At 41.9% G+C, this 23,189-nt stretch overlaps 1 protein-coding gene across 2 annotated transcripts in view; it reads left to right on the forward strand.

Annotated features, from left to right (window-relative positions):
• MGAT5 (alpha-1,6-mannosylglycoprotein 6-beta-N-acetylglucosaminyltransferase) overlaps window positions 1–21,693 on the forward strand; it is a 133,141-nt gene extending 111,448 nt beyond the window's left edge. For both annotated transcript variants that reach the window (XM_055811899.1, XM_055811900.1), the window contains 5 exons: window positions 2,561–2,707; window positions 7,198–7,314; window positions 8,151–8,225; window positions 12,314–12,471; window positions 14,153–21,693. In XM_055811899.1, coding sequence (XP_055667874.1) covers window positions 2,561–2,707; window positions 7,198–7,314; window positions 8,151–8,225; window positions 12,314–12,471; window positions 14,153–14,351 — 696 coding nt within the window. In that variant the 3' untranslated portion in view covers window positions 14,352–21,693. The remainder of the gene's footprint in view (window positions 1–2,560; window positions 2,708–7,197; window positions 7,315–8,150; window positions 8,226–12,313; window positions 12,472–14,152) is intronic.
• Window positions 21,694–23,189: the final 1,496 nt, after the last annotated feature.

A 23,189-nucleotide genomic window follows, 5' to 3' on the forward strand; every position in this document is an offset into this window, starting at 1 on the left:
GCCTGTTGTAAATCTTTACCGTTTTGTGGCAGAAAGTCTTTCACACGGCCTCAGCTCTGCTGCGAGTGGATGCTTGCTTCACTCGGACCTGAAAACTGTTGCTTGTTATTTCTGCTTTTTTCTTTTTTTTTTTTTTATTTTTCCTTCCCTACTTCCTTTTTACATAGTGGCTTGCAATATTTTTTGCATACTTCTAGGAATTACCTTGACAGATTGTTTTAGCCTTTCTGGAAATAAGTCGCAGGTAATTCAAAGGTTTAGTAAATTAGAGTATCCGAAGAATAAGATACAAAAATGACCTGTGTTGCTTGCATTCTGAATCATAACGAATGTGACTTTCTTGGGTGGGGCAGTTAAGATATTCCTCAGTTTTGCTGGTTTTTCTCAGTTCCTCTTTATACTATACAAAAATAATAGCTCCCTAACTAAGGAACGTTAATAAAGGGTGATTTTCAGGAGCAGAGTCTAGATTCAGTTTGGGAATTTCAGCTGACCTGGTGACGATGTGATGGAGAGTGGTAGAAGATTTTTGAGGGTTGATAGAAGGAGCTGGCGGGGGCTGCAGACAGCTGCGAGCCAGGCTGCAACCTCGGGCCAACAGGCAGCACATACACATGCAATCAGACATCCATCCTTCCTTCCTTCTTTCTTCAAAGGTATGGTGCTGCTTAGAGGTAAGGTTGGAAAATGGATGCGAAACAGGTGGTAAGCTATTTATTATAGATTAAGTGTTGACAGTGTGCTCTGAGCTGTCAAAACGTAAAACCATGTTTCTTTCCCGATGGAGTTTCCTCCTAAATAAACGGATCAGTCAAATACAGAACTGTTCAGCAGTGCACAGCAGCAGATTATTAAAAAACTTAAAACTAAGCAAACAAACCAGCATTCTGTGCATAACAGACAAACACAGGACCGTAGGAGAATTGATACTTCAGATGGTTTTAATTGCTGGGTCTCAGCTGGTTTTCTGCCTGAACTAAGGAGTAGTTTAAATAAATAACATTATGTGTGCAGATTGCATTAAATGGTTTAATGTCCATAGTTCATTATTTTCAAGAGATTACCTTTCTATAAATTAAGCCTCTTTTGAGATGAAATTTAGTATATTTTTTTTCTAACTAAGAGGTAAGGTATCTTATGCCATATATAAACCCTACATTTAGATAATCTGTAGTGGAGATAGTCTTTCAGATCTCTCTCTTTTTGGTGTTTTTTTGGTGTTTTTTTTTTTTCTCAGCCACTGGAGAGTTTTATTTAAGATTTAAATCTGCAAGATAGCCAAGAAAGTTTTTGCAAGTAGGCAACCTTTTTAACCTGAAAATTGAAAACTGAAATAACAATATTCAGCTCCATGCAGTGAAAATTGTACATCCTCAACTATGCTGAGAAGCGTTAATATTATTTTTAAAATGAGCCAAATCAGAATTTTATACTGTTGTTGCTATAGGTTGGAGAGAATTGATGCTGCAGTGCCTGGCAATGTCTGTGCACAGTACTGACTACAGGTTTATGCATCGGTGTTAAGATCAGCTCCTAGAAAGGGCCATCGGTTTTGAATCTTCTGTTACTAGGATTTGTTTCCATCTTGCAGAAAATTTAATGCAGGATAGTATAATTTGACTTCTTTTAATACCTACATCCTGAATACATGATTCTAATAGCTATGAAGATTGCTTTTTATTCTCTTGAAAAAAGCAGTGGCTGTCTATATATGTTAAGTCATGCAGCAGTGCTGAGAAATTGCTGTTACAAATCACAGCTTGTAATCCTCCTGTTATACACACACATTCAAATAAAGGTGAAGAATCCTATATTTAATTCAAGGGTTTTAATTATGTTCAGCCAGGAAAGGGGTCAAGATCCACATAAAAGCCAGACAACTCTGAAAAAATATTGAATTTCTTTACAAGGGAGAAAAGCACTGCCTTTTCTAGAGCACTTGTAATCTCAGCTGGTGTAAGAATAGCTTTGTAATAAATTTTTTCTCCTTCAATTTACCTTGGGGGCGTTGAACCTTCTTAATCCTATGCAAACTCTTGCTGCCCAAGTACGGTGTCTTCAGCTGCTGTTTGCTGCCATCTACCGTTTTAATTAGAAGACTTAATCAGTTGGCCAGGAGTGTGTGCATGTTGGCAGAACCAGCAGGTTAGCTGATGTGGGAGAAGGGAAGACAGTAGCGTAGCTGTTCGGTGAGGTTGCTGCAGTAAAGCCCATACCTGCGAGAGAGCCCCAGCAGTATTATTTCAACATCAATCAAACCACCAAATGACTTTTTTTTTTCCCCAAAAAAATAACTGAAGGGGTCTGTTGTTGCCTCAGCTCTGTGAAAAAACACCGCAGTTTACTACAGGTTATTGTCAAATGTCTTTTACAGGACATTCTGTTACTGCTTGGGTAGGAGGGGGTGAGCTGCTGAGTTTTTCCCATTTTCTTCTTAATGCTACATTTTTTTTTAGGCTGGTACATTTAGGATGTGTTATTGTTTATTTTAAGTTAGCTCTTACATTTCAGTTTTTTTAAAGAACAAAAACTAAGATAGTCCTTGTTTTCTATTTTTCAGCTATTTGTTGGTCTTGGATTTCCATATGAAGGGCCGGCTCCTTTAGAAGCTATTGCTAATGGATGTGCTTTTCTAAATTTAAGATTTAACCCGCCAAAAAGTAGCAAAAACACGGAATTTTTCAAAGGCAAACCAACACTCCGAGAGGTAAGCTTTCTCAAGCTTGTTCATTTCTTTATTGAAAATTGTTGTGATTTTTTTTTTTTTAGTAACACAATATAGGAAAAATTGCATGCTTCATAGAATGGTTTGGGTTGGAAGGGACATTACAGAACATCTAGTTCCACCCCCCTGCCCCGGGCAGGGACACCCCCCCCCCCCCCAGCCCAGGCTGCTCCCAGCCCCATCCAGCCTGGCCTGGAGCACTGCCAGGGATGGGGCACCCACAGCTGCTCTGGGCAGCCTGGCCCACCGCCTCGCCGCCCTCACAGTAAAGAATTTCTTGCTGATATCTAATCTGAATCTACCCTCTTCCAGCTTAAAGCCATTCCCCCTCGTCCCATCACTACACGCCCTTGTAAGAAGCCCCTCTCCAGCTTTCTCGGCGGCCCCTGTAGGCACTGGAAGCCGCTGTAAGGTCTCCCCGGAGCCTGCTCTTCTCCAGGCTGAACAGCCCCAACTCTCTCAGCCTGTCTTCCCAGGAGAACTGCTCCAGCCCCCTGATCATCTTCGTGGTCTCCTCTGGACTCACCCCAACAGGTCCACGTCCTGCTTATGTTGGGGGCCCCAGAGCAGCACACAGTACTCCAGGTGGGGTCTCCTGAGCACCGAGCAGAGGGGCAGAATCCCCCCTCGCCCTGCTGGCCTCGCTGCTCGTGACGCAGCCCAGGGTGCAGTTGGCTTTCAGGGCTGCAAGTGCACATTGTTGGGTCATGTTGAGCTTCTCATCACCCAACAGCTCCCAACGTCCTTCTTCTCCGGGCTGCTCTCAAATGTTCACTGTTTATTGCAAAAGGTGTGCAACTGTTGTTTTCTTTAGCCATTGATGGGATTATCAGTCCTTACTTTTGTAGAAAAACCAAGTTTATTCATTAACATATTGTTAAGCTTTACCTCTAGTTTTGCCTCGTGTATATTCTGCTGCTTCCTATTGATAGATCGTAAACTGAAGTTTCCCTTGAAAACCTGATGTTCTGCCAAGGGACAGATCATGTCATATGATACGTGATGTGTCATTTGAGAGTGGTTTTATTTTGTTGAAGAAACAAACATTACTGTGTACTGTGCAGGAAGTAAAAAGGTGTTTAAGTAAATTATAAAAATGGCATTAGTGAGTAGTTGTGTGTATGTTTTAGGATATTTTTTTTTTTTCCTCCAGAAAAGACCTGCTCCAAGGCACTGTTGAGCTGTGTTGTTAATGGTCACAGCCCACCGTGTTTGTGGTTAAACACTGAAGATGTTTAGAGAACTGACTCTTTAAGAGAACGGGAAAACCAAACCTCAAGCTTTCAAAACAGCCACTTTGTGTTTAGCTCTAGTAGGAGAAAAAAGAGGCTAAGTAAACTCGCCCCTCATCCTGGCACTGACTTTGGAATAGGTAAAGTGTAGCCTATACCGCTTGCAAGCATTTAACAGTCACGTGGCCATTTTTGACATTAGTACTTTTTGCCTGTGACCGTGTCTTGTTCATAGGTGTGTATATATGTATTTTCTTTACATACTTAGCTGAAGGGAAAGTCGTCTGGTAACAGACAATGAGAACCTTGCACAGCTATATTTCTCAGTTCAGGTTTACACTTGGATATATAAATTGTGTACTGATCAGCACCAGCTAGCTGATAAGCAAAAGACAGTTTCCTGTTTGAAACCAGGAACATAAATTCCTTATGATTTTATGATCCAGGACTCTAATTGCCTTTCAGCCTCTTATACATTCGGCTCGTACAGGACATGAGTTCAGACTCGCCCCTTCTCACAGTTTGCATTGCCAACAAAGGAGATGGCAGTAATGAGGGAAAAGTCTGTTTAAACTTTCTCCTTGGGCATGGCACCTTTCAAAGCTTTTCTTCTGTGGGTCGCTTGACTGTTCCATTTCCAGTTGTTCTGTACGCAGATGCTATAACTGGTCAGACTCAGTAAATAATTTGGACCGACCTAACTCTTTATTAGGAATTTTAGTGCTTGGAATGCCATGCTAAGCCCCACTGGCATGTGGCTGTGAACCTGACTTGCACAGAAAAATAATCCCTATTGACTGCTTTAGTACAAAATAATATAATGAACGTTGTTCACAAATGTTACTGGGTTCACATGCTCTGCTGAGCTATCCTGAGAATAACCTTTTCTCTAACTGATTTTCACAACTGCATTTAGATCCGATTTCCAGTAATCTATGTGCTTGTTCTTTGGGATTAAGAGTCAGTAAATGTTTCAGTTTTTTCAAGTGTTGATGGAGAACAACAAGAGCTTGTTGGTTCTGCAAATTGATTATCCATAGATGAATCTGAAGATAAAGCCCGTGTTCAGTACAGTTGTAAAGTAACCACTGTAAGTCACTATTTCTCTCTTGTCCTAGGTAGAATTTACTGGGCTTGGGGGGAGTTAACTGTTTCCCCTTTACCCCAAAGATGGAGTCCTGTAGTAAAGTATCTGTACAAAAACTGAAAATGACAATTTTCATTTTAGCTTAGCAGTTGTTTTATCTTGGGACATGATTTTGCTGGGGGAAAGAGGCAGTGGGGGAAAAAAATTACCTTCAAGCAGCTTGTTTTGTACCAATATTTGTACCAATATTTTTTTCCCATTCCCTCTACCCTGTTCCCGAAAGAAAACAAGAAGACATTCTATGCTAAATCTAGTTGAAATGTGTATTTGGTGGGTGTGGTTTCATTCATTTTATGCTTTTAGGAAGGAAAAAAGACCTGAAATTAGAAATTAATTCCAAATCTATTCATAAGAATTCTTACAGATGTTAATTATAGGCAGAGGGAGTATCTCCTGAGTTATCTGAAACATTAAACCTTGGCTAATTAAAGCATTTCAGTATTGGGAAATAGTCTTAATATTTTTTGAGAATATAGGTGGAGAATAATTGGTGCAATAAAAGTACGTTACTCTTAATACAACAGCTACTAGTCTGAGAAGTTTAGTAGTTCATCTTCCAGATCAGATCTGGCTTTAACATTGCTGTTTCGTCTGAGACAGTAGAGAAAGAGTGGTCTAAGGCATGATTCCTAAAGCTTTGTGGAATTTAGAACTCTGTGTTACGTTCATAGTTTTAAAGGTGCAGTAGGTTTTTTGTTACTACTGAAAGCAACAGGAATGTAGCTTTGGCCATTTGAAGTCCAGACAGAAGTGCCCTGGGAACTCGGTCTTGGTAACCCAAATGTTTAAGTCCATACAGCGGCTATTGAAAAAAGGTTAGAATATGTCAGTCTTCGAGACGCGTTGGAGCTTTTGGAGGAATTTAAAATACGCCGATGGGAGCACAGCACAGGGGGCTGCAGGTGAGTGCAGGGAGCTGTCTGTGTGCAGGAGCAGCCGGAGTTCCTGGCCCAGCAGCCGCAGTCCTCCAGGCAGTCCCTGAGCTCTCACCACCCCATGCCCTGCAGCCAGAGCCCCTGGAGCACTGCTCTCGGATATAATGACAAGACTGGCTTCTCTTGTCCACAACCAAAATGCAATAGGCAAAATTTTTGTAAAGTAGTTTCTTGCGTTGATTGAGGAAGAGTTTCAAGTATGGTGTATGCCTAGTGCAGGACAAGACTCCAACAGGTGCAGTTTGCTGCTTCAGATCTTTTGCACTCTCTAGGTTTTTCTTTGTATCATGCATAAAGAGGCAGCTGTATAAAAGTTGTCTGTGAATAATTTGTCCTGTAGGAGGTTTTTTGTATTTATTTATGAAGCAATTGTCTTGTGAGGCTAGTGTGAAAAACTCCCTTCTGCAGCTTTTGCTTCTCTCAGTGTGTTCATTTGCCTGTTCTTCTCACTCCTGTGCAGCCTTTCATAAAATTACTTTGTGCTGTCCAGCTAGTTCTGAAAGTAATCTCTGATATGATTGTTCTTAGTTATCTACTTGTGTATTTATTGAATATGCTTTCTGACAAAGTGGTGAGCAAAACAACATTAAACACTGAGGTCAAGTTGCTCTTATACTATCAGCAGCGAGAGTCAGAATTCATCCTAAGTGATAGAAATGAATCTTTATTCGCTGCTGCTCACAGAAGCTTGGAAATGTTTGAAATTCGAAGGAGAAACAGGGTGAGGACGTTGTCTGAAGTTGAGACGGGATGAGGATGACATCTCTTGAAGCGAGTCATGCAGGTCTAACCAGGACTAGTAGCAATTATGGGTTGTGAAAAAGAGAGTGGCGTGGAGAAGCAGGGTCATGTTGAAAAGTAGTTTCAGTAAGCATCAAGTCTTCTCTGATGTGGGTCGTTAAGAGGATCAAAGCCACAAATTAGAGGTGCATAGATGTTACTTGTGATCTGTGTTATTATCTGATTTTCAGTTTTCCAACTAAATTCACTCTCTATATTTCAACACAGAATATCTGAAAGATAATTTAGAACGAATGACGTTGACTGAATTCCTGCATTAGCCTAGTGCATTTCGTCCAAAAAGTGATAAAGAGGGTGAGAGGGAATGATAGCCTGACACATTAATTTTTACCAGTATCGTTTGTTTCTTCCTTTCAGTTGACGTCTCAGCATCCCTATGCTGAAGTTTACATTGGGAAGCCCCATGTCTGGACTGTAGACATCAATGATCTTTCTGAAGTTGAGAAGGCTGTGAAATCAATTTTGAATCAAAAGGTGAGAAATGTGTCCTCACTTTGTCATCAGCACTTGTGGGTATATTGTGTGCTGCATAGAGTGCTTCCTGATGTTAGTCTAATTAAAGCAGAGTACTGCACTGTGGTAAGATACGGAGCAGGGGAGGCGGGGGGAGGGAAATTGTTATTACATATCTGTGGTATCTGATTATCATGTTTTAGTACTGGATCAGTCAGGTTTTTACCTGAAAAAAACGAACGTGAGTGAATTTGTATAGAAATGTGAATTTCCTATGTAAATTATACAGCAGTCTGTTCCTGTGCATTCAGTGTGGAAGTTGCCTTGTTGATCCTTAGAGCATTGCAGGCTGTCCAAATACATGCTCCACTCCTTTGACTGATTTTCTAGCCTTGATGTAACCGCCACTGAAGTGGTTGTGCACTTACGGTGTGGAATTGTAATGAGGGCACTTCAAGCGGAAAATAAAAAGATTGAAGTGATTTTCAAAGATACCGCATTCTTTTTTTGTCATAATGTTTTCTTTTTCACTTCAACTCCAGAACTGAAACTTAGTTAAAGCTGGAGCTCTGGAATCCCTTAGGGTCTCAGGCTAGCTTTATATCTATAGCTTTGCAGTATACCCTGAGTTTCCTTAAAGATAATCACTAAGCAATTTTTATTGCCTTTGCAAGGGAGAAAAAAATCAGCGTAAACTGCTGATGGTTTTGTGAAATTGTGATTTGCTAATGAGTTTGTTTATTGTTGCTACTTAAGCTATAATGTAGTATTTGCAATCCAAGCAGCTACCATGCAGCACCTTACGAAGTTAATTTAAACAAAATAACCTCTAACCTTAACACACATTGTTTCCACAGATTGACCCTTATTTGCCCTATGAATTTACCTGTGAGGGAATGCTTCAGAGGATGAATGCATTTATTGAAAGACAGGTATGAACTTCTGTTGTGGATGACTCCTGTTTTATGTTGGGAAGGGAGAACCCTCTCCATTTTGAAGCTTCTCAGTGTTGTTGCTGTTCAAGTAGAAATAATAGCTGGGCAGCCCTTGGTGCAAAGTAATTTTTCAGTGTATATGCGAGTTCTTTACCTGTCTACACACAAAAAAATCTTTGGATCATGAAGTATCACATAAATGTAGAGATACTTTTGTGGTAGATTTGCACTTAGGCTAAAGCCTCTGGGTGGATGTTTCAAGTATTTAGTTTCAATCAATAAAGCTTTAAATGGTTCGGGAAACGGTTACTTAAAGGACTTTCGGTTCCCATGCATTATTGCCAGCTGAGAGCAGCAGAAGATACTGAGTTGGAGTAATAAACTGCAGCGATTTACATGGGATCCTGATTTCTAGAAACTGTGTTTGCTGGGCCTTCTGGCCAAGGCCAGATCTGTTGCAGCAGCCAGCTCTGCCTTTTGTTCTGGCTGCTGCAGAAGCGAGATAGGAATCACCTGTATCTCAGATTATTGCCAGGATTTCTTTCAGAAGCACTGATTCTGTTCCTGTACCTGCATTTCTTAAAAGTTGGGGGGGTATTAAAGATAGTAATAAAGAAAGACACAGCTTCAGGTCAGAAGCGTAGATAACAGAGCTATTTCCAGTTTCCTGCCAAAAAATGCTTTAAGCTTTTTGTCGCTGCACTGATGGCATAGCCTGTCAGAGCACCTCTGCTCCTTTTGATTCTTCTTACCCGAGTTAGCTCTAATGGAGGGGTTTTGTCAATACAGGATGAAATCAAGTTCAGTGTAAGGGAGAAAAAGACACAATCCAGAGGTAGCGTTCGTGGGGCAAACCTGTCTCTCCCCCCTGGACCACCCCCAAGGGCTGAGCCCTGGCCTGTACTGCCTGCTTCTCGGAAATAAATAGAGTGCTGTAATTTTGTTCATTGCTTTGACTAATTGTCAAAAACTGTTATTGTTTCACAGCCCCCAGGATGCTCAGGCATCATTATTAGCACTGTGGCTGATTAACACATCAGATGAAGGAAAAGTAAAGGCTGAGACTTTATGTTGAAGAGTATGTGGTGGGAGGCAGGCAGAACAGAGAAAGCAGCACAAGCCTGGAACAGGAACAAAGGTGCCTGGAGTTGGTCTGGGTCAGAGGTTGTGGGGTGCATTAACTACGGGACTGTGGCCTTCAGGGGGTGTTTGAAGGTAAAGAGGATGGGGCCAGATACACTTGCCCGCAAGTCACCTTGTAAGATGGTGAATCTGTAGGATTTAAAGTTGTCCAGAGTCTCCCTTTTGGGGTCTTGGGTCAGGATCAGGAGGGAGAACAGTGTTCACGAGAAAGGTTTTGTGAATTCCCTGAATCTTCAGATCCGGCAGCTGGGCTGAAGATCTTTAAGGTCTGAAGTAAGAACTATTCACAAATTCCCGTGAGCTGTGGTTCCGCGTTTAGCAGAGCCACCTTCAGCTGGATTAGAACAGCTTTCACTCCTTCCTGCCAGCGGCCCAGCCTGGCTGTCAGGTGCATCTGTGCCATCTGCTGAATCCACCCCTTGATCCTGTTTGCTCTGTGGCTGCACAAACAGTTGTGTCAGCTCTGCCAAGCAGCCAGCGTAGGGTGGCAACGCAAGGATGGGGCTGTGCTTGAATTGGCACTGCCATCGAAGGAGCAGCCAGGCAACTGCAGCTGAAGCAGCTGCAGATTCCCTGCTGCGCGCTTGGGAGCTGTTGGATGAGGCGGGCTGGGCTGACGGAACAGGCATGCTGACTTGGGAAGATGTGGTCAAGCAGAGTATTGGGTAACCTGGCAGGAAACGTTTTTGGCAGGGCTCTGCTAGGTTAGCGCACTGACTTGGCTCAGCAGAGGGTCAGCTGAGCACCAGAGCCTGGCGGAGCGAGTGGAGTGAGGACATTCATCCAAGAGCAAGACAAGCCAGAAGGAGGAGGACACCTCTTTGATGGCAGGACTGAGCCTGTCTCACCTTGTAATTATGGTTAGAGGTAAAACCTAACATAAATACAGTCTCTGGTGAAGCTTAACCTTCTGGTTTACGTAACATCCTTTTTTTCTTACTTTATTTTACTCTTCTGCATGTAGGGTTGTAGGGCAAGACAGACTGGGTTGAAGCTCCCAAATTTCAGTTGCTTTTGATGGTTGATGGGAAAACTAGCCAGAGACAGCAAACTGAAACACAGCCCTGTGTGTTGGTAGCTGTGAAGGTGATGTACGCCGAGACATGCTTCAGGGTGGCATAAGCTGAGGGAGGCTGCCCACCAAGCTGTGGGTGCCCAGTTTCTGGGAAGAATTTTTAACTAAGAGATGTTAAAAGCCGAAGCCCGCAGCAAAAGGCAAAGCCTCACAAGTGATCTGCTGTCTTTGAACACCTTTGACTTCTGCCTGCAGCAGCTGTGAATCCAATGCGATATCACAGTTTAATATTGGATATTATTACAGTATTATATAGTATAGATTACTGTATCGGATTGGATTTTGAACCTATAGAGATTTTCTCTGGCATCTAGTATTTTAAATAGATTTATAAATGGACAGAATAAGCAGGGCACTTAAGTCCAAATAGCAAAATGACCTTTTTGAAACAACTTCATTAAAAGGTACCTCCAACCATCTATTGTCAACCTGTTTTTTTAGATGCGGTTAAAACTATTCTGCCGTAAATATGCTCTAAAATTACTCAGTTTTTTCAAATATGTCACAAGGGAATGGCTCAGAGCTGCATCAGGGAGAGTTCAGAATAGGCACCGGGAAAAAGCTCTTCACCGAGAGGGTGGTCAAGCAGTGGAACAAGCTCCCCAGGGAAGTGGTCATGGCCCCAAGCCCGTCAATGTTGAAGAAGCGTTTGGACAATGCTCTTAGATATATGGTTTAGCTTTTAGGTTGCTCTGTGTGGAGTCAGGAGTTGGACTCTGTGGTCTTCGTGGGTCCATTCCAACTGAAGATGTTCTGTGATTCATGGTTGTATAATACTAAATTTATGGTTGGACCTGGGATTAGGAAAACTTCCTGTTTTAGCAGAGGAAATCTAAACAGAGAAGAAAACCACCAAACTGATACTGAGAACCGGTAAATGACCTGGGCTCTTAGCTTCATTAAAACTTCAAGTAGTTCAGCCCTTCTAAGCTTTGGGTCACAGTGCGGGACCTGTTCATACAAGTATTAGTTTTGTCAGGAAAAAGCAAACCATGGACAGACTGTGCCCAGATTTTTTGATCGCCTTTTGATGAGAATTGCCAAATGTTAAAATAATGGCTGAGTATCATGGGATGTTATACAAAACCGGTGATAAATATTTTCTCTTGGCTTTTTCTCATTTTAAATGTCAAGACCATAAGAACTTGTCTTTGAATATTTTCATTAGCAGGTGTACTTAGATAGATGTCGTTTCTGCCTTCCCTTTTCCTGCTGCGGTGACACTTGACTGCTTGCATTATTTATAGACAATTTTTTTGCAGTGTTGGGAGAGCACTTGTACTAGCAGTTCAACCAAGAGCAGCAAATAAACTCTTTGAATCCTGGTTGCTTTATAGAAATCTTCAGTCTTTTATGAGTTTAGCTCCACTCCATTGCGCTGCGAGTCCCCTAATCTTCTCCACGTGGTTCTGCATGGGCCACCAGAGACATTTCTCACCTACAGGCTAACTGGCCTCCGGAATTCATCTCCTACCACAACTTCCTCCTGATATTTGTGCTGTTACAAAAATAGTTCCGCTAGTACTGAGTTAGTGAAAGAGGGGTCACTGAGAAAGCCAGGATGGGCTGGCTGTGCAGAAGTAGAGTCTAGCTAGAGTTGCTTACAATAAATAAAAAAGGTAAAGGTTGGGAAGGAGCTTCTTTAGGATGAATGAAACTACCACGTTTCAATTGGCAATCAAAGGTGATGATTCCCTCATGCTAAAAAAAAAATGTTTTAAAATGTGCTTAAATTATTGATTTTAATACAATTGAAATGAGCTGAAAAATGAGTGTTTGGGTGATAATAACCACTTATTTTACTAATGAGGAAAATTGGTGTCAAGGGACTGGATGTATCATATTAAAATATAATCTGTCGCTGCAGGATTTCTGTCACGGGCAGGTGATGTGGCCCCCATTAAGTGCCCTTCAAGTCAAAATTGCTGAACCTGGAAAATCCTGTAAACAAGTTTGTCAGGAAAGCCAGCTCATCTGTGAGCCTTCCTTCTTCCAGCATCTTAACAAGGACAAAGCTCTGCTTAGGTAAGTACCTTAAAGCACAAACATATTATTTGGTCACTTTTCATTGCACTGTTTTTTTGCCACGCATGAAGTTTAGTGTACGAATTCTGTGAGAAGGCAAGGTGGAGAGAAAAGCACTGTCCGTGTGGCTGCAGCAAGCTGTGAGGTTAGCTGTCAGTTCTTTGTAGTAGTGGATTGGAGAAGTTACTGCTGTGCTGAGAGCACCATTCCACGTAGCACGCGTTTTGCAGTGAGAAGTACAGCACCGAGGCCAAAAATATACATCTCTTCCTTCCGCCCTCCATCCCCTATTGTGTGCACCCTTTGCTGTGGGTTCCTTGCACTGAGCAAAGCTACTTGTGCTGCTGGAATCGCAGGTGCCAGGGCTACAGTTGTGTTGGGGTGGACCCTTTGCAGCCCTGGCTGAGCAGGTGTGCTGTTCCATAGCTTTTGCCATGGCTTTTGGCGTACTTCTCTGAGAGTTAGAGAACTTGCGTGGCTCTCAGCTCTAATCCTAACCGTGCTGGGTCAGAAACAAAATGCATTTTGTTGCAGTAAATAGAACTCAGTACACGTTGTGTGATCAATGTGGTATCAGTTGTCCACACGATTTTAAATATAGCACTTACAAAGCGCTGCTTTTACTTATTGAGGTCCCTCTTTGGTCACAATTAGCATCCATATTGAAACATCTGTATTCACTGGAAATTAGCAATTACTGTTTCTGCAAATCTTTTGTCAGTATTGTCCTAGGTAAAGAATTGTTAACCCTTGTACACTAGAGGTAGTAGTACCCATTTATAAAACTTACCGCCTATGCATTAAGGAAATTAATGTTGCTTTCAGGTGCTGCCTCTTTCAGAATGTGTCTGTGTTGCTTTTGGAATGAAAACTGGGCTTCAACAAACAGCTGCTTTATAGTTTTTCTGCCTCTATGTTTTGCTAAGAAGGTTTTTATTTTTGTGTTTTGTTTGAAAAGTTGTCGTTTCCAATAGAGTTCAGAAGCAGCTCATAGAAAAACTTTGTCAGGCTTCTTTTCTAGCTGTCTAGACAAAATTGTAATTCTGTGGAAAAAAATCTGTTCAACGCTGAAAGCTACCAGTGTTTCCAGAATAAGTGAAAAACAAGCCTCCGCTGGAATTGCTACTCTCATGCTTAAGCTCCGTGGTCAGAAAGCAGCATCTAGACTTTTTCTTCCTTCGGCCAGCTAGTGCTAGCTGGTTCGTGGAGCGGTGGGTCCTGCTCTGCTGTGGGAAGCAGCACCCCTCACCCTGGCAGTCTGGCTGACCACACCGGGAGCCACCGGGCACCGTGTGGCTTCTCTGGGCGAGATCCCCACTGCATTCAGTGAGAAGATCTCCCGAGTTCAGATTCTGTGGTTTTGTTTTACTAGAAATCCATGGTGGATTTAAATAGTATGCTTTTGGGGAACAGTCAAAAGCATGGGTTTTTTTCCTTTTTTATTTCTTTCTTTAACCTTTAGGAAGCAGAGTAAAACTGGAAAGGCTGTACTGCCCTCTGCAGAGAGAATCTGTGCAGGCGAAAAGAAATCGGTCATGTTCTGGAAATCCGCAGTTCTAAATGTGCTTGACTTCGGATGCATATAGCATTTTATTTTAGTTTTAGTGAGGAAGGATGAAAACTACCGGACTCCTGTAAACTCCAGTGTGACTTACATCATGTGCTTTGCTTTGCTTTTTAGGCATAATGTTGAATGTCTCACCATGGAGTCTGCAAATGATATTCTGGTCCCCTCTTTCGACGGAAGAAGGAAGCACTGTGTTTTCCAAGGTGACCTCTTACTGTTCAGCTGTGCCGGATCCCACCCAACCCACAGAAGAGTCTGCCCCTGCAGAGACTATATTAAGGGGCAGGTTGCGCTTTGTAAAGACTGCCTATAGCAGCAGCAGAGCTTCTTTAGAGTTGAAGACAAAATGTAAGTAGTTTTGAAAGGAGCTACTTATTACTTCCTGCACTTTTGTCCAGGTTTTTCGCTGCAGGCAGAGCTATCATTGCTGGGCAGAATTATCTACCAAGAGAAGAGGTATTCATAACAAACAGCTAACTGATCTTTTTTTTCCTGTAAGAACATTTGCAGTGTAACTCTTCAGATTCCTTCATCTGTTTGTGAAGAGAAATGAGCTTCATGTTCTACAGTGATTTGAAGATGACTGCACAGAATAGTTTGTAGAAAATTCCCAGACCCATCAAACTGCTTTTTTCGTTGTTTGGGTGAAGTGTTTTCTATTTTTTTAATGAGTTAGGACATCCCCCATCATGGTTAGCTAAAGGATTTCAGCTTCATTTCAGTAGAAAATTGAAAAAAAAGTGTGCTTCAGGGAGGGGGGAGCAGGGGAGGGAAGACTAACATTTTATTCTAGGTGCACTGTTTCGGGTACTGCTTTAGCTTCAATGGCTATGAAGTGGTTCACTTCACAAGAACTCCGAATCACAAGATAGCTCTGTACCCTGTTATTGGGTTATCTGGGCCCAGTTCTTGTTTCTTGTTTCTTTTTTTGCGTTTTAAATCTTTGTATACAACAAGGTATTGTCTGCATCACAGCTGCTGCATCAGAGCAGCCTAAACAGAGAGTATCACGACTGAGCAAACAGGCAGTTGCCAGCGTGTGGCACATCTTGGCGACTCGACAACTGACTAAGGTTGTGGCATACTTCAGTGTGGAAAAGCTACAAAAACATACAACCATTTTTTGGAATGGACTTGTCACAATTTACTGGTCCCATTTAGAGAGTAATCCTTGGAATTTGCCCATGCTTCTGTTGTAGTCTGTCTACTAGAAATACTGTGTGAAGCAAAAAGTATTCGGCATCATTGGAGCAATATTATCGTTAGAGCCTCGGTTTGCTACGGCTTCCAGTAGTTAAAGTGTTGCTGAATGACATAGAGAGGTTAAACTAAGCTAACTATAATTATTGTATGGTAGAAATGTAAAATGTCTTCATAACTAGCTAGGTTTTTAAAGAGATTTTTTTTTTCTAAAGAACAAGTAAGAGGAGACAAACAACTGCTAAGAAAAGAATTGATCAGTCTGGTGGGTTCTTTGTTTTTCTGGTTGGGGGGGAGGTGTTTCTTTCTTTTTTTTTCTCTTTTTTTTTTTTTTTTATTATTATTAGCAGGCACACCAGTTACAAATTCAGAATAAAACAATTCAAAAATTTGGAATTCAAATCAAACTTCATGTTTTTTTAAAACAGCAAATTAAATCTTCTAACCCACCTTCTTTTTATAGATTTAATTTTTGGTTTTTTTTCAGCAGAAGGTGGCATGCTTGACAGCACCATTTGCAGTCAGGAAATGATATGCTAAGATTAGCGAGAAACAAATCTGCAGTGTATTTTCAAAGTAGTCATAGTCTGCAGGTTTACAGTTTGGACGTGCTCTGACTGTACTGGATGAAAACCTCAAATTAACGTTAAGGGTTTGTTCATAAAGATTAACAAACATTACCAGGTGATAGTGAAAAGCAGAGATATTTTAACTTTTCCTTTTTTGGATAATATCTGGTGGGTTCAGCTTTTTCTTGTAACTGGCGTTCCTTCCCTGTGTGTGGATATTGATGTCTCTCTTGACCTAACAAAGACCAAGCAAGAGAAATGCTATTTCATCGTGGATAAAGTCTCAAGACAAGAGCACAGAACAGTATACATTTAAAGTTTCAATTTCAAAGCAGTGAATTAGCTTTTTCAAGTTTTTCATTTCCTGCCTCAGCACTCCTGACAGCATTATCCTGTAACACTCCATAACATTGCTGTGGACTACACAGCAGCTTAATCCTGAGAGCTTGTTGAGGATCCAAAAAAGAATACGTGTGGGCTGTTGAACAGCAGGGTCACCAGGAACCAGGTTGTGATGATGACAAAATCTGCTGTATTTCAGAGTAATTTTCCAGAAACAGAACAGCTGGGTTCTATAACGGGAGGCAAAGTTTTTGTATGAAAAGAAAACACGAACTAGTATGAAAATCCGTACCGTTACCATAGCTCAGCATTTGCTTCAGTCAGCACAACTGTAGTTTGCAATAGTTTTAATACCCTGGAAAAGCTGGGGGAGGAGGATTGGAGATGGGTCTGAGCAGGCGCAACAATTCATTTTGTATTTATATAAAATATTCCCCGTGTAGCTGTGCATATTTGTGCAACTGGAAAATCCTGCATATCAAAGTCTGTCAACTTCTACCTGGTGCTGAAAGTAAAGGCAACAGCAGAACTTGTCTTTACCAGTTCAGCCTGAGGTTCTTCAGGCAGGAATTTAGTTTGGAATGACACATCGCAGAATTATGTCAGAAACAAAAGACTTGTATGTGTGCACTAAAAGAATGCAAACCACGTAGTTTTTGCTGTAGTGTAATTCTTTGCTGTAAATACATATTTGCTTGTTCCCCACCCCGCCCCACCCCTGCCACTGTATGGTCCACATGACATATTGCATTTTATTTTGCCTCTAAACCTTTAGAGATGGGAGGGGTTTGGTACTTGTTATTATAAGATTTTTCTGGTCTAGTGTTTTGCTCAATGCTACGTTTGCCTTTACCATAGCAGGGAGAGTCTATTCCAAGCTCTGGTTTTTTCATGCTCTAGCACTGTTTCTTTCTAGTCTACTGAACTGAATTACTGCACACTGGCAAAAATGAAAGCGCCAGCACCAGTGCCGCTTGCATTTCAGCCAGGGACAGAATGTCTAAATGGGCTTCAGAACGAGTTGGGTGTGATCCTATTTCTACTGAAACCTATAGAGAAGACTCATTAATCTCAAAGAAAAAAGAATCAAGCCCTATGACTTGATAGGCCTCTGTTATTCACTTCAAACTCTCTTTTCAGAGGAAATATTACTTGTAGGAAGTACAGCTTCGGTCTAAATTTGTGTAAAAGGAGACTATCCTATGAGAACCGTAAGTGCATAAACTTTACATGTAAACATTGCTCACTAAACCCGACACAGCACTCCCCCATCACACAGCAGCGTTTGTGCGTGCATTGAGAAATAAGTGAATCCTTCCACAGATCAGCACTCAGGCAAATCCATGTGGGACTATTGAAAAATTTGAATGATTTACTAAAATGTATAATATATATCCACATTTCAGGATAGAGGGCAGCCTTCTGTCCGAGTTCCATGACTATTTCCCTTCCTAATTAAAGAATAAAGGTGTAGTCCAACTCTTGCACTTAAACAAGGATATTAGAGATGGGACTGTGCTACTGTTTTTCAGTCTTGACAGTAAAGCTTGCAGCTTCCTTTACTCAGAAATCAGGTTTTTGCATGACTTGCATTTGAATATCATCTTGATCAGCGACTGATGGGAAAAAATGTCAAAAGTCAAATATAAAACCATTTTACAAGCGTTTAAACATATCTCTCATATCAAGACATTCTTTGTTTTAAAATTTTGTATTTTTGTATGTGACCTGTTTTTTTTTTTTTTTTTCAAAAATCTTGTTCCGATGAGATTAGAGAACTTGAGAGAAGCATTTACATATTTATTAAAATTAACATTAAAAGGCTTTCCTTTGAAAGGTAAAGTTGGTAAATACACACTGTTTAAAAATGCCAATAAAAACCTCATTTATTTCATATATGCAAGTTGATTTGCACATGTATAAACAGAGTTGCTTTTTGCATTTTTTGCTTAGTTTCTATGTTTCTTTTTGTAAAGTTATAGTTGCAGCTGTGTGTTTGCTTGTTTATATCAGATTATGTTTCTCCTACAAATATTTAATGTTTATGTGCCTTTCTTTTTACTTTCTTTGGGATTTGGATGAGTGTTTGGAATATGGACACTGTCTGAACAAGTATAATGGAACACTAATTACAGGTAAAAACGGTGCTTGATGACTCTCCAGCTTAGCGGTATGAATTTTGAATGTTTTTAAGTAGTGGAGAAATCTGTTCTAAAACTAGAAGGTAAGGATTCATAAGCGAAGAGATACTATAATAATTCTTGCAAAACATTGCTTCTGCAAGCAGAATACCCTTTACTGACTGTCTGTAATTTGACGGGAGAGCTCCTGCAGGGGTGTGATGTCTGTTTAATGACCAGAGAGCAATCTAAAGCCATGGCATTCCCCAAGGAGTCAATGCTAACAGAAAACCTCTAGAAACAGCTGTGTCTGATGCGATCAGCAGGAGCACTGAAGAGCCACATTAAAGCTTGTGAGGTGTTGGGGTTTTGAATAAAGACATCTGTGCATTGAAGTGCTCGGGGCGGTTCCTGGTGCTACCGGGAGAACACAATACCCGAGTTCACAGCTCTCGCTGTGGAGGGAACTCTGGGTATTCAGCTTATGGCAGATGTTTTTCTTTTTAATGCTACTGCTTTTCTGCAAGAGGAGTACTTTGCAAAAGGGCTGCTGATCCCGTGTCAGCTGGAGATGGCGGAACAGGGTGGTGGACAGAGCCAGGACTCTGTGTCTGCCCCGCTCAGCGCTGCTCCCAGCTACTCGTGCCAGCTTTTGCAGCTCACTTACCGACAAGCGTTCAGGCTTGCTGAAAGGTTCTGCTGGTACCAGCCACAAATCAGGGCATCAGCCCGTGCCTCCTCTCATCACTTCATCATGATGTGCTACTATCCTTTAAAGTCCTAGTCAACGGCCTTGGCTTACCCTTGATATGAAAGACATGTCCTCCCCTCTCAAAAATGAGTGGCCCATCTAAATTACAAAGTTGATTGATGAGTTTGCAGCACTTTTCACATAAACAATCTAAATTGCTTTCTCAGGTACGTATTTCGCTTGTAGTGCATTTCAGGAGCAGATTTTGCTAGTAAAATGAATTAAATGGGATGAACGAGGCTAGATACAATCTCATCCAAGCCTGATTAACTTCATGACTCCCACTGGCTTCAGTGATAGCAAAACTCCTCCATCATTTTTTCTTCAAATTAAAAAAGCAGCTCTCCCTTTTTAATAAATATAAAGCACTGTATCTTACAAGATAAAGACCAAACACTTGCAGGTTTTATTGTACATATATCGGGAGCCCGTTTTGCTGGCTATTACAGCATATATCATCACTAAGTTGATGTTACTTATTATTACAGTATGAGTTGGAAACTTGGTTAAATAGCTACAGCCTACAGTTTAGAGTTGGAGGGGCAGGGTGTTTGTTGTTTTGTTTATTTTTAAAGAGACTAGTAGTTATCCGTTTACAATTTCACAGTTGTTTTTTTCTAGGGGTGCTAACATTTTGACATGGCTATTTTTTTGTGATGTTTGCCCTACAGCTGCTACGCCTTCAACTTTGGACTTGCCATCTCTTTCCATTTGTAGTTCTCCTTTGGTCCCATCATTTTAGGGACCACTGTAAAGTGGAGGAGAATAATGCACTGACAGATGTATGCTTTCGGTCAGGCTGAAAAGGCCAGGGACAGATACGGTTCCATTGAGGTATGCTTTAATAATATTGCTGTAAATGTAACATCAAAACGTGTTGGTTTACGGGCAGCGACTTCAATCTCGTCTTCATATTTTTAAGCAGCTCTATAGGTGTTTTTTTTAAACTACTTAGTAATTTCTGAATATTCTATTTGAATGGAATGTGTAAACAGCAAACTCCGTGTATCAAGTGTAAAATGTTTACTGTAGGAACGTGTTGAAAATAGCAGAGGCTGAACCCCAGAATGCCTCAGGTGTGAGGCATCCTTCATGTTCTTTCACGTTCCAGGGAAAAACAACAAAGTGCAACTGTTGCCTGTGGGACTCGCTTTTATAGGTGTAATCCTTCTCATATCCGTACGGTTAGGAACATACAGGAGTGTGTTTCAGTTCAGCAGGGCTCCCTCAACAGCGCTAAGCCACCTGGTTATTAAATGGGTAAATCAAATCGGGTCCTAAAAGGTTTTGATGAGTAATAACTCCACCTTCCACAGACAGAAAATGCTTTTAAAAACCTTCAGTTGTAATCAATCTGGTGACTAACACCTTCCTCTCTGCCGGGAAGATGGGATGCAGGTGCCATTTACCTTAGGCGGGCTGTGTGTGGGAACAGTTTGTCACCTTGGGCAAGGGCTCCCAGAACCGAAACCTCACGGACCCCGCTGTCCTCACCCTTCACAGCACTGGTAAGGCACGGCCGCTTCTCTGTGCAGGAAAACGGGTCTGTACCGCACTGTGCAAATTACTAGCCCTAGCTCAGTGCTGCTCCGCTCACAGCCGGCCCCGCAGCAAAGGCAGGGTCCTGCCAGAGCCAGCAAACCCCTTGGCTTTAAGGAGCATGTAAATAACGCTGTGGCATTTATTGGAGCCATCCAGGCACTTGGCGAAGTGCATGCAACATGTCCTGGCTTGGGTTCCAGCAGCTGCAAATTAGTTTGAAGTATCAAATAGGTACCCGATAAATCAAGTGAAATTGCTGTCTGAAGGCAGTTAATTTTAATAGGGTTATACCCAGAACTAATTTGTTACGCTCATTAACAGGTCCGATGCAGTACAGTGACAGTGAACAATATTTTTAGGAAGTCGTGGGTTTATTTGGGTTTTTTTGCAAAGGAATACAGCAGAGGAGGAGGAAATGGCAGGTTTTACCAAAGAAAAAAAAAAAAAAAAAGAGTCAATTTTATGAGAAAAATTACCCTGAAGATTCTAAGAGCTAAAAGAAAAATGTAAGGGAATAACTGCAAAGCTAATGTGAGCTTGGAGAAGTTGATGCCCCTGGGCTTGCTAGGCTGCCTGCTGCAGGCAGGTCCTCCAGAGGGCAATTGGGGGCAGCTCTTCGGCTTCTGGTCTGATTCATTCCCTGGAGTTGTCTCTCTCCATGGGGGTCAAAGTCTGAATAATCCCTGTAGCACTGTAAATGGAAAAAAAACTCTACTGAAATCTATAAAACTAAAAGATTGCTGCTTTTTGCAGATGGTAATTTGGAGTCGGTGAGAGTTTTTATACGTACATGAGGCATGAGAACTTCAGGGTCAGGCTGGTACGATGAGTGTTTGGTTTGAATTCTCTCCTGTAAGGTTGATCCATTGTTTTCTGTAAATTGTTGTGTTCCACTATATTACGTTCAAGCAGTTTGATTGAGAAAGAACAGAACACTGGTTCAGATACTGTCAAGTTCCTGGGGTTCAATAGGATGGGATTTTTTTTTTTATTTTTTTTATTTTATTTTATTATTAGAAAAGTAAATGTCTGTACTTTGATGGCATAGAAAAATGCTTTGTTTTCACTGTTGTAGAAAAAAACTAGGGAGAACTTTATTTTTCAATAAACCTTTTTCTTGTGTGATTTGGATTTATGATTGTTTTGTGCTTAAATGGGAAGTCTGTGAGCTGCCGTTTATCCCACTTTGCGTTTGTGTGGCTTACCCTTGCAGTTCTGCAGCGGGCACTGCTGTTGCTGGGCCCCCTCTTCACAGGTAAGTCCCATCAACAGTCCCGTCTACCCGCATCTTGGCCATAAGGACAACAGGCGAGTAATTAATTACCTTTTTGCTTTGTTTTGCTTCAAACCCAAGTTGGATAATGGATAAAATGAAGCTTCCTTTTAGGAGGGTAGTTAGGAATTCTTATTTTCCTAGAAACTTCTAGCACGTGAGGAAGACTGGGGCATTGCAGTGGCACATGGGATATACAAGACTTACTAGCACAATACGGAGTTTGGAAGTAAAAGCTACGTTGTGGTAAAATAACAGCTTTAGAGAGTGTTGACTTTCAAGATCCAAGTTCAAATGCAAAGAGCTGGGCTGGCTTATGAAATACTTGTGTGGAGAACAAGAGATCAGGTGTAAACCTGGGCCTACTGCCGCACTCGGCATCGCTCCCACGCCTGGTCGGGGCCCCCGTGGCTGTGGGCAGCGGGTGCCCCATGAGGTCCCTGGGCCAAAGGCAGCCAAGGGCTGGGAACGGGTGTTTTCAGGTGACGGGGGCGTGCATTCCGTGCGCTGGATAGGGGCCATGTGAAATCACTTTGGAGGTTGTAGGCACATCTATCAAAAAAGACAAATGGCCGCAGCATGAAACTACTTGTACGGACCTGCCCGCTCATTGCCGTTGCGCCTGCTCTGCTGAAAGGCTCCTGCGCACACGCCTCGCTTAGTGTTAGCCCAGCCGAGACTGAGGGGAGGGTCCTCTGTTAGCAGCATCTGCTAGGGATGGCGAGAGGTTTCGATGGAGGTGTCCCAAGAGCGATAGAACGGTTAACACGGGAGCAGTACACAGGAGTAAAATGAATAGTAAAAAATCCAAACCTACCCACCGAAAAAGAAACCAAAAGGAAGGTTTTGGTTCCTACAACGCTACCTTTCCCCATGTTTGTTGTGTGTGGGTTGTTGTCTGGTTTTTTTTTTTTTTAATGTGGCCACATGTAACTGGCTAATGTGAAGTCAGAATAGCACAGAAGCCAGTAACTATCAACTCGGGCCCTTTTTTATTTTCCCTGTCCCAGTTAATGGCACACAACACTGGTAAGAGCATAACTGTAAGTGTCACAGTGAAGTGGGAGGGCACAATGCCTGCGGGCTGGGTGAGGGTTGGTGCCGTGGGTCTGGCTGTCCGGTTGTCCGGCATACTCACTGGCCAGAACGGGGGAGGTCATTGCATCATGGCTCCACGTGATGGTTTCCTGCTGCGCGCTGCTGATGGTGCTTCTGCAAGAACCTTATGTTAGTTCCAGTGAGGTCAGGTATGTGAATATCCTTCGCCAGTCACCCCTTTTTATGGGTATTTCCTTGGCATAGCTCACCTCGGGTTAAAAGGGGTGAAGTTTTTGTTGGTTCCGTTTTATTCAAC

The sequence above is a fragment of the Falco peregrinus genome, chromosome 8 (genome assembly GCF_023634155.1).
Source record: "Falco peregrinus isolate bFalPer1 chromosome 8, bFalPer1.pri, whole genome shotgun sequence".
NCBI classification, from domain to species: domain Eukaryota; kingdom Metazoa; phylum Chordata; class Aves; order Falconiformes; family Falconidae; genus Falco; species Falco peregrinus.